Below are 11,472 nucleotides of genomic sequence, written 5' to 3'. Positions count from 1 at the left end.
GGCGCCCCCGCCCCCAGGGGGGCCCCGGGCCGCGCCGAGCTCTGGACCAGAAAGCGCGTGTTCAGCTCTTGTCGGAGCAGCTCCTGATCTACGAGAGAAGAAGAGAGAGAGACAGAGAGGCACGTCGCCGCGGGCTCCCGGGGGGCGAGGCGGGTAGTCACCTGGCACTCCCGTTCTTGGCAGGCCCCGCCGCGGCGGCTCGCCAGGTGCGCACTCAGGGGTGGAGGGAACAGGGGGGCCTGTGACCAAGTACCAATCAGAATCCCCGAGGGAGGCTGGCGGTACGAGATTGGTGGGCTGAGGGAGATCAACAGGCTGGCATCTGGAGGCGAGAGAGAAGACCGTCAGCCGGGCTCGCACTGACCAGAACTGCGCGGAGAACCTGCCCGGTGCGCACTGACCAACCTAGTGTGCACTGAACGGAACTGCACGGAGCACTGACCAGCTTGGCACGCACTCATCAGCCCAGCGTGCACTGACCAGAACTGCGTGGAGAACCTGTCCAGTGAACACTGACAAGCTGAGCGCACAGTGATTAGAACTGTGCGCATTGACCAGCCCAGCACTGACTGGAAATGTGCAGAGAACATGCCCAGTGCACTGACCAGCCCAGCTGGCAGTGACTGCACTGCTCCTGTGTACTAGCTACAGGACCTCAAGGCTGGGCCACCTGATGACACCAGTGAGACGTGGGTAGGGGGAGGCCAGGCTGGGTGTCCATCTCAGACCACATAGTGTGTGAGGCAGGCTTCCTACTGACACTTGGGGGACCGGAGCAGGGACCAGGCTGTGGGCATTCTTGCTGCCCTGCGGTGCAGCTCCATCAGCGGACCAGGTGCGCTGCCAAGCACAGGGCAGTGCAGGGCGGGGCTGGGGAACCTCCAGATGCAGGTCATGCACATCTGTTGACCTGCACAGGGATATGCGTGCGCACATTCATGGTTCTATGCATATGTGCACATACACGTGTAAATGCGTGTGTGAGCACGGTTTTGTGCATGTGCGGGCACATGCTTATTCATTCCCGTGCATGCACATGTGTCTTGAGTATGTGCCTATGTAAGCACGTGTACGCATCTGGGTGCACGTAAGCATCTGTGCTGCCGTGTACCTGTAGGGAGAGGCATGTGCCTTACACAAGTGTAAGTGTGCATCTGTATATGTGTGTGCTCACAAGTACGACTGACTGTACACGTTGATGTGTGCATTTCTGTACACATGCATGCATTTGTGGGTCGGTGTGCACTTGTGGGTCTATGTGTCTGTGTGCATTTGTAGGGTGTGTCACGTGTGTTTTTTGTGTTGGGGCAGGACCTCTACTAGGGTAGAGAGCTATGGCTGAGAGTTCCTAGTGAAGGGCCAGACTGGTAGGGCCACAGAAAGTGGTAGTGGGCCAGCTGTGGGGCCTGTCCCGTCCTCCCCTCCTGTCCGGGAAGGAAGCTCAGTGGCTAGGGAGCCATCAGGGTCATGGGTGGACACCATGGGGACCTACCGGCTGGGTGCCCTGGAAGGACCAGGCTGTTGGGTAGCGCCGGGGGAGGGGGCAGTGTCGGGGGGGTGGCGAACATGGCCACCGCGGGGTGCTGGTGCTGGGCCTGTGACCGTAGCGTGAAGTGCGAGGTAGACAGGTTGGAGCTGGGCAGGCCCAGCACAGGGCCCGCCCCGTGAGGCGACAGGGCCACGTTCTTCGAGAGGCTGAGGCCAGGACCGCTGGCTGCACCACCGCTGCTCCTGCTGGGGGCAGGGCTGGTCACTGCAGGGCCGACCACCTCCCCAAGCCAGCCCTCCGTCCATCGAGAGGCCCCCCTACCTGAAGCAGGGCAGGCTGCCGTGCGTGGCCTGGCTGGTGCCCGGGTAGGTGCCCAGGGAGACAGGCACGTGTGTAGGGAGTGGGGCCCGGGGCTGGGGAGGTGTGGGTGGCGGTGGAGGCTGTGGGGTGAGTCGGGGCAGGGCGGGAGCTTCCTTCTTCACCAAGGGGCTGGCCCGTGTGCCTGGTGGAGGCCCCGTGGGGGACGCAGAGGCTGCGGCAGTGGTGGCTGCGGGGGCAGCCGCAGGGCTGGGCACAGAAGGCAGGAAGGGCGTCTGGGTGCTCAGCTCACGGCTCCGCTCCAGGCCTGAGACCCTGGGCACAGTCACGGCCTTGACCTCCACCTTCTCCCCAAGGGCAGGACCTGCAGGAGCAGAGAGCAGGGATGTGTACACGCAGTCCCCATCACCACAGCTGGAGCCCCATTCCAGGACACAACCCCATTCTGCCCATCAGCCCTGCGTGCTCTGAGGGGGCCCAGGATCCGCTTGTACTCAGTGCTTCCACTCTTGCTGGAGGTCTAGTCACCACTCCCACTTTCCCTGAGAATCCTTTATCATCCTCATTCTCCTGGGGGTGGCACAGAGCAGACCTGGCTAACCTTACCCCACAGGGGCTCCTGGAAGGTGGAAGGGGTGCTGCAGGCTCTCCTGTCGCAGTGGCTGTGGCGCTGGGCGCCTGAGCAGAGAACCCCAGCTGTCATCTGCCCACGGGGGGGAACCTCCTCCAGAGCTGCCCATGGGCAGAACACAGCCAAACCCCACGCACACCCTTGCTTGTCTCTTCCTGCCTTCCTCTGCCCACTGGCTGCTGTGTGACCGGAGAACCAGCAGGCAGAGGGGCAGGCTCCCTCTAGGCTATCCCCTGCCCTGCTGGCCGCCAGGACCCAGTGGACTGTCCAACTTGCACAAAGGCCACGGGAGGCACATACCTCTATTGGTTTCAGGGGAGAAGAGCTTCTCTGAGCCAACAGATGCCTGAAAGAGAAGAGGGTGAGGCTGGGCAACTGCGCACACAAAAGGCCAGAGCAGCCAGTGTCCTGGGCCCGCCATCCCCACCAAGTTCCCCCCAACATGCAGACGAGCGAGCGGGACCAGGACAAAGCTGGAAAGCAGGGAACCCGGGGTAAGAGGGGGGAATGTTGCTGCACTGTGGGGACCAAACTGGCCAAAGAGCTGACATGAAACCTTTCAGCAAAACTAGAACTACAGAGAAAGACGACGACGTGGCCTGCTGTGGGACGGCCCTCTCCTGCTCTTGTGGGGTGCTGTCCGGTTGACCTCATGTACAACAGATGAAAGCTCTACTGGTCCTGTGCTCCCTCACTCTCCACCACGCACCCCAAGGCTCTGCAGGCCTCTCACCAGCCAGCTGGTGCAGAGGGGAGCCCCTGCGCCAGCGCCCCCTCCTGCCTGTGAGTGCACATGGCAGCCAACAAAAACACATGGCGCACTGCTATCAAATTGGAATGGGCTCACAGGTGACCCTTCATTGGCTTTCCCAGGCCGTAAATCTATGGGAAGAGACTGTCTCCATCTTTCTCCCATGGAGTTCCTGAGACTTGAACCTCCAGAGTGGAGGTCTTTTAGTTAACAAGGTTACTCCCCAAGGACTTCATCACCACCTGGGGTTCTTTCTAAAGCAACCAGAATCAAAGTCGACGACATTCCTTGTGGCCCTAACACAGACCTTCAGCTTCTCCTTGACTCCTTGGCTCTCCAGTTTCTCAGTCAGAGCAAGGAGCCAATCAGGCATCCCCAGGACTGTGTAGCACTCCCTGGGGTTCCACACCCTTCTGTGATCCGCCCCAGTTCCCATTCCTCTAGACCATGTCCCTTTGATCACACCCTAGCACCCCCCCCACCGTGTTCCTCTGTAATGAGCTCCAGCACTCATCCCCTCTAGACCACACCCCCTTGGAGGCTGCGGCCACTCCCTCTCCAGCTCTGTCCCCAGCTCACCTCTGCATCTATGCTATAACTGCCCTCCTGTTGTTCATTCTTCCCCTCATGATCCCACAGCTCCTAGACCCTGGCCAGCTGGCCTTTAAACCCAGGGTGTAGTGAGATCACAGCATCAGCAGTACAGGGATGGAGAGGGCAATGGACAGAGGGGCCGCCTGGAGGACCTGTTTGCGCCCTAGAGGAGCGGATGACTTCTGGCCTTGATTACCCAAGTGAGGGATGATGGAGTTGAACTGAGACTCGCACCCCAAGGTCCCAAACAGCCCTAACGCGTGAGTTCAGACTCAAGTCCCACGCAGGACAGGAGCACTGGGCTCTTGGGACCACCAGGCGGCGCCACTGAGTCCGGGAAAGACTGCAGCTGGCGCTGAGACACTGAGGAAGCCAGGCACGGGGAGCCCCTCCCGGGCCCTCCTGGACCCCAAGTCTGCAGGCGATCTGGGAGAAGTGATGACTGAGAGGCTAGGGCTAGGTGGGTGCTCAGGTTCCTGCGAGCACCAGGCAGTTCTGCACAGCCCAGAGCGCAGGGCGACCACGCCCCCCCAAGGCCGGCAGCCACCTGCAGGAGCAGCGCCTGGCCGAGTCCCCCTTCCTTAGAGAGTCTCGGCATCCGGGGCCGCTCAGTGCTCCTGCCCGAGTCCTGACCGGCTCAGTGCTCCTAATCCTGGTCCTGGTGTCTGTCTCTGGGGCCAGCTCATTGCTCTAGCCCGAGTCCCGGCGCCCAGCTCTGGAGCGCAGGGGTTAGCAGGCCCAGCACTGGCACAAGACGCGTGCCTTTGGGGGCTCTGAGCCCGGAGTAGACACCCCCCTCTAGTGGGACATCCCTGGGCCCGCGGAAGCAGCACCAACTTCTAGGGATCAGGCGTACCAACTGCAGAGACGTGGCGCCGTCTCCGTTCCGGGCACGGAGCCCGAGTGGGTGGGAGTGAAGGGGGCACTTGAGGCCCAGCATTGCTCAAGTGGGGGCTGTGGGCTTGGGCTGTGTAGAGGAGGCGTGCCCCGTAGGGAGGGTGTCAGGTGCAAGGGCGACCCGTCAGAGGCAGGTCACGGCCGCGCTTTGTCTGCGAAGCCCCATCTCCGGGCAGCCTGAGCCAGTACACGCGGCCTCAGCCGGCCGCACCCCGCCCCAGACAAAGAACTCCGACTCGGCAGGTGAGAGGGCCTCTGGAACGGGACACCGAGTCGGGCTGGCGCACACCCCCGGCGCCCTGTGTAGACAAAGGCGCTCCCACCCACGATGCCCAGCACCGCTGCCGATGCCGACCCCTTCAAGTCCGGGCAGGGGGCCCCCCCCGCGCACTTACCCTGCCAGCCGGCCCTCCCGCCTGCCACGTGCGCCCTGGAACACTGGGGGACACCACAGTCCCCGTGCACCCCGCCGCGGTCCCCGTGCACCCAGATCCTGAGAGATGCAACTGTCAGAGCCCAGGTTCTCCGGCACCCTGCTTGCTCCCCGAGGCACCTGGTACCCAAGACTGGAAGCCCGGCAGGGCGCACTCACCAGGCGCACCTTGGATACCCTGGTCTGCCGCCCACTGCGGGCGATCGCCAGTCATCGGGCCCGGAGCAGGACGACATGGACACGGGTGGAGGAGAGCGGGGGGCGCCCTGCGCGCCCCAGCACACTCAGGTCGGTCTGGGTTGCCGGACCCTCTCAGCGCACGCCCTGCACCCTGACTACACCAATCCCGGGCTTGCAGTGTTCAGGCCGCACATCTCCAGCCGTGCTAGCTCAGCGGGGCTCGATCCCCCAGCGCCGGGACACACAGAGCAGAGGCGGGAGCCCACCAGCGCGCGGCTGGCAGACGCACAGACAGCAGAGGCGGGGACGGGCGGGGGTGGGGCGGGATGGAGGCGGGGCGCGGGCAGACCCGACTAATCCAACCCCGAGGCAGAGATCTGTCCTGGTGAGTTGGAGGGTCTTCATGGAGCAGGGCCAGGAGGGGCAGGGTGTGAGGACATATGAAGGTATATCCGACCCACTCAGTCCCTGCAACTATTAGTTATCCACAGCTTCTACCCATGTGGTGCATAAGGGAAAACTGAGTCAGGGGTCACTGTCTTGGTGGGGGAGCTGGCACAGAAGGAACACTGCTAGAATCCCACATCTGCCTGGGTCCACAGTCCTCCCGCCCTGGCCCTCCAGCCTTCCAAAAGCATAAATGATGGGCTTGTGTGTGCAGTCACTAGGCTGCGCTTAGGGTCAGCGCTGTCCACTCCAGAAGCCTAGTGAGGATAGGAAGCACCAGGATTCAGAGAGAGGAGGCTGAAACAGGCCGAGTGAAGGTGGGGTTCAAGAGGCCACAGATGATGGTACAGCGGGTTTGGGGGCACTGGGATATTAGGAGATTGCCCATCTTTCTCCTTAGAGCTGCTGGTGGATTTGAACTGCCAGAGAGGTGGCCTTTGGGTTAGCAGTATACCTCCCTACAGACTGGGCCCCAGAAAACACAAATTTGCCGAGAACCAGTCAGGGCAGAAATGGCAGACATCGAGAAACGGGGATTTCATGACACAGAAGAAATGGGGAATCTGAGATAAGCCTGAGCTGGGCCGGGGTGGGAGACAGAATGGGCAGGACCTGCCTGAAGGGCTTCCCCCTTTCACTGCACTCACTCCCCCGGGCCCCCTGCCAGGTGGTCCAGAGGAGAGATGAAGGGGCTTATACACTGAGCACAATAGGGGCCTGGATGAGACAGATCGACTCAGTGACTGTGGCGATGGAGTCAAGTGTGTCGGAGGCTTGCCCAGGACAGGGCAAGGTTCAGGGCGACTGTTCACAGGGTCACTATGAGGTGTAGTGAATTCAACAACACAACAGCAACAACAAGGCTCTGGTGTGTAAGAGATGATGAAGACAGCAAAGGCTAGGACAGAGTTCCCATCTGTTGTTCACAGGGTCACTGTGAGGCGCACTCCACAGCACCAAACAACAACAAAGACACACGTCCACTGCAGCGTGTAAGTTAAGACCTGGTCTGGAAAGGAAGCAGTCTTTACTGACATCACTGGTTAAGGATCTCACCATGAGGGGGTCCTGGACTAGGGTGATCTTGAATCCTAATGACAGTTCTTGTAAGCAGGCCACATGAACACCAGGAGATGTGACACACAGCAGAGATGGAGTGACATGTTCACAGACCATGAGGGCCAAAGATGGCTACCCCCACCAAGAGCCAAGGGAGAGAGGCCCCTCAGAGGCCAGGGAGAAGGAGCCTCTACCACCTCATCCTTGGCCTCTGGCCTCCAGCCTGCAGCGTCAGTGTCTGGTCTTCAGCCCCCAGGGACCAGTGCATCTGTTACCGTGCTGCATGGCTGCAGAAAGCACGAGCCTCCCCAGAAGGGCCATGACCCACACACACTGCATGCTGGCGGCTTCGAGGAATTGTGCCGATTCTTCAGTAACAGGAGGAAGTCCCCTCCTGGTGCCCCATCATGTCTCCCACACTCAAGCTGCCCTGTGTTCATTTCACAGGGGAAGGGCGATAGGGCACTGGAGGTGGCTGAGGACACACGCTGGGAGCGAGTGTGGTCTGGTCTGTCCAGAACAGGCCAGAATTCCATAAAGTATATGCTTTAAGGTGCCCGAGTAGCATAGAGCATTGCACGTTGAACTACTAACCGCAAGGTCTATGGATCAAGTTCACCAGGTGTTCCATGGAAGATGGGCATTTTCTCCCCAAAAAGAGTTATACCCTGGGAAATGCAATCTAAACGTGTGACTGGATCCGTGTCTTGACATTAGAAATGAACTACAAACAGATTTGCTTTTGGAGAGATGCCCTTGGGTTTCAGGAGCCCAGGAGGTATGCACGTGTATGCAGCCATGTGAGTGAGTACGAGTGTGGGTGAGCACCAGTGTGACACGTGTGTGAGAGCCTGTGTGTGTGCGCATGTGCGCATGTGAGTGACGGTCCAGAGGACTCTCGTGTGTGTACCTGTGAGAGGGTCTGTATGTGAGTATGTACGTGTCACTGTGTGTACATCATACCTGCATGTGTGAGCGAGTATGTTGGCATGAATGTCCACACAGGTGAGCATGACCACCAGTGTTGGATGCAGAGGGTGTGGACTGGGCTCTGCGTGGATGGGAGGGGCCAGCAGTGGTTGGGTGGGCAGTAGCACGGGCGGAGCCTCGGTGAGGGGCGGGGCCAGCAGTGGTTGGGCAGGGGACCACTGGTACAGGGCCTCTGTGTGAGTGGGTGGGGCCTGTGTGGCTGGGCTGGACCAGCAGTGGTGCGGGAACTGGTGTGGGCGGGGAGTCTGTGAGGGGCGGGGCCAGCAGTGGTGCGGGAACTGGTGTGGGCGGGGAGTCTGTGAGGGGCGGGGCCAACAGTGGTGCGGGAACTGGTGTGGGCGGGGCCTCGGTGAGGGGCGGGGCCAGCAGTGGTTGGTTGGAGTGCTCAGGCATACGGGGACTGGGTCAGCCACCAAGGGCGGGGGCAGCATCGTCTTCCTCTGCCTCAAGCAGCACCCCCACAGTAGGGAATGGACAGCAACCATCATCTGTCCTCATTTCCTTAATGAAATTAGATCAAGTGCACCCGGGGAAAGCGCACTGAGTGAGGCTTTAGCACCTTTCATTTAAAACCAATTTGTGAGGAGCAGGTCTCTGAAGCCCTGGGCTGCTCTGGGCTGCTGGGGACTCGGGCAGCAGTGCCAGGGACTGCAGCTTCCTGCTTGTGCCCGCGATGCACAGCCTGTGGTCTGCCGCGGGATGAGCTCTGAAGGGCATCCAGGGGTCCACTGTGCAGAGATGATGACAGGGCTCCTCACCTCGTCCCCAGCGGTGTGGGGTTGCGAAGAGCCAATGCACGAGTGCCGCAGCCCTGTCCTCCTTCCTGGGAGACTTTGTAGGAGGATGGAGTTGTCCTGGGGATCTGTCCCATGACCAAGGTCATCCACTGTGGTATGCACGCTATGCCCAGGGTGCCCCATGAGAGGTGCATGGGGTGAGCAGTGGGCTGTCCCACATCATGAGGGGGTGAGCAGTGAGGTCCTATAGAAGGTGTGTGTGCGTTCGGATGAGCCTGCTGAGGTGTTCCTCATTGTGCATGGAGGGAGCACGTGCGGTGTGTATGAGGCGTGTGTGCCTGAGGGTGAGCACGCGGGGGTCCCACATGGATGGGGTGGATGGGGGTGAACACTGAGGGTGTAACACGTGACAGAGCACCTGACCAATCACTGCCAGCCCTGCCCACCCACACAGAGGCTCCCCCCATGCAGTCACTCCGCCCATGACGATGCTCCACCTCTCCCCCCCACGCTCCGTAGCCCCTACCTCCAGCCCTTAGTGCTTTCTGGAAGGCAGGCACCCCTCATTGTCCTACACTTGCCCTGGTCGTGTGACACAGTGGACACATAGGCCCAGCCACCTCAGGCCCTTCCACCCTGTACATGTCCTGCAGCAAAGCCCAGGGCTCAGCTCCTCTGCACCTCAGGCCCAGGTTCTCTGGCCCAGAATGAAGAGTCCAGAGAGGCCCAAGGTCAGGCCTCAGTCAGGACGGGCGCCCAGCCATCATCAGGCCTGCCCACCTCAGGAACGGTGACGGTGGACACCGGCGGAGGGGCTCTCCTGTGTTCTCGGACACCACTTGTCCCCACACCTACAGCGGCATGCAGCAGTGCTCTGTAAACTGTGCTGGGACTACGGGGTCGACTCCCCACAAGAACCCCCCCCCAGGAGCCAAAGCACCGGCCACAGTGGCTTCCCAGGACACATGACACTCTGGGGAAGGGCCAGCTCTGTGGTTACACTCCTGGGCTCAATACCACAGGTCCACAGGCCTGTCCCAATGTGCAGACCCGGGAGGACCTTCCCTGGCTCCACTCCAGACACAGGGACAGCCAGGAGAGCCCCTACAACTCTGAGGTGGGGGTGGAGGTCCTAGAAGAAGGGGTCTTACCTTGTCATCCACGTCACTCTCACTGTCACACTGAGGGTGCAAAGAGAGAGAACTGTCAGTGACACTGTGACCTGAACCCCACCCCCTAGGGCTCATAGGTCCCCAGCCTGGAGGTCATGTGAGAATAGCATGGGGTCCGAATGTCAGGGCCTTGACACACGGCGAGGTGTGTTTGGGGGCTTAGCAGGAGGATGTAGCCTGAGTCAATCTATGGAGCCTCCTGCCCAGGATCTGACTTTGGTTAAGGCTTCAGGGGGGCGTCCATGAGACATCCACTGAGAGTCAAATGCAGGGGTCTGGGTTCTCACACAGCCAGGGCCTTGAGTGTGGGCATCCCCACCCGCCAAGAGTTCAGCCTGGAGCTCCCATCACCTAGGAGGTCAGTCCACCAATCCCATGACCCTGTTGTCAATCCACAGCCTCCATCACCTCATGGTAAGTGCACAACCTGGATTGCCCCAAGATCAGTCCACAGCCCCTATCAAGCTGTGGTCAGTCCATAGTCCCATCACTCCACAGGTCAGTCCACAGCCCCCATCAACCCACAGTCAGCCCACATCCCCCATCACCCTATGGCCAGTTCACAGCACCCTCATTACCCATGGTCAGTTCACAGCACCCTCATTACCCATGGTCAGTCCACAGCCCTCATCACTTCATGGTCGGTCAGTCCAAAGCCTGTGGCTCAGGATCAGCCCAACTTCCAGCATCCCCAGAAAAATTGAGGAATTTCACCCCAATCTAGGGTGGGAGAGGCCCCAGGATGGGCAGAAGATTCACCCTATCCTGTGTCCCAGCCTGAATGGGGGCATGGGGTGCAGCATAGACCGCGGCAGAAGCACCTGGGGTGTGACAACATCCCGCTTGGGGCAGCGCTGTGAAGGGCAGCGGGCTCGCGGGCCGTCAGGACAAAGGTGCTGGCCCATCCCTCTGGCTGGGGGCCCTGAGGCTCAGCTGGCTAATGAGAGATTGTTATGACTGGAAAACAAACCGTCCTTCTTCCTTCTCAGTAAGTGGAGCTTTAAAAAGAACAGACTGCTCTAGAAATCACTGGCAATTCCCCTCTTAAAAGAATAAAAAGAATCCCTCCCTAGCAACGGCAATTACGACACATTCATGTCGAATGAATTACACTGCTGAGGACGATGGCCAGTCAGACGCGTGTACCGCCGCTTTCATACTTCATACTCTACGTGATTAATATCGGTGATCAAATTATACGGCCTTCCTCCATGCCCCTAACAGCGGCCTGCAACCCTGACAGTGACACAGTCCACGGAGCGGTGTGACAGTGCGCCTCGAGCCGCACCCAGCGGTCACCACAGCCACAGCACTGGTGGACTGGGTCTTCTAGGGACAGGACAGAAGGGACATGAGTGCAAACACTGGGTGCCCTGTTCTGGGGTCTTCACCATCGGAGCCTGGTCAGCCTCCCAGAGACCTGGCCCTGAGGACTTAGGACGCTGGTGGATGAGGCTCAGGTGGTTCATGAGTCCACACGCGCACAGGCTCATGGGTGTTGAGTCAGACCCCAGCAGTGTGGTGCAGACGTCCAACACTGGCTCCATCATGGGGTCCCCATACTCATCACCTCCTCTAGGAAATGGGCATCTTGAGGGGAGTCCCCCGTGGTCTCTGTGGCCGTGGCATGCAGTTTAGGGAGGGGAGGGAACAGACCACAGGCTGGGGTCAATACACCACTGAAGGGGGAGGGCACACGGCACAGGCTGGGGTCAGTACACCACTGCAGGGGAGGGCACACAGCACAGGCTGGGGTCAGTACACCACTGCAGGG

General features: G+C 60.3%; 1 protein-coding gene across 1 annotated transcript in view; it reads right to left on the bottom strand.

Annotated features, from left to right (window-relative positions):
• The window catches only part of FBRSL1 (fibrosin-like 1), a gene marked incomplete at its 5' end in the record, with an annotated part of 52,665 nt that overhangs the window by 6,830 nt on the left and 34,363 nt on the right, over positions 1-11,472 (bottom strand). The window contains 5 exons of the mRNA XM_006901003.1: positions 12-88; positions 1,493-1,734; positions 1,811-2,171; positions 2,739-2,784; positions 9,678-9,707. Of these exons, the coding sequence (XP_006901065.1) occupies positions 12-88; positions 1,493-1,734; positions 1,811-2,171; positions 2,739-2,784; positions 9,678-9,707 (756 nt within the window). The remainder of the gene's footprint in view (positions 1-11; positions 89-1,492; positions 1,735-1,810; positions 2,172-2,738; positions 2,785-9,677; positions 9,708-11,472) is intronic.

The sequence above is a fragment of the Elephantulus edwardii genome, unplaced genomic scaffold (genome assembly GCF_000299155.1).
Source record: "Elephantulus edwardii isolate Elephantulus edwardi_28Jun2011 unplaced genomic scaffold, EleEdw1.0 scaffold00304, whole genome shotgun sequence".
NCBI classification, from domain to species: Eukaryota; Metazoa; Chordata; class Mammalia; order Macroscelidea; family Macroscelididae; genus Elephantulus; species Elephantulus edwardii.
This window is presented reverse-complemented; position numbering and strand designations above follow the sequence as displayed.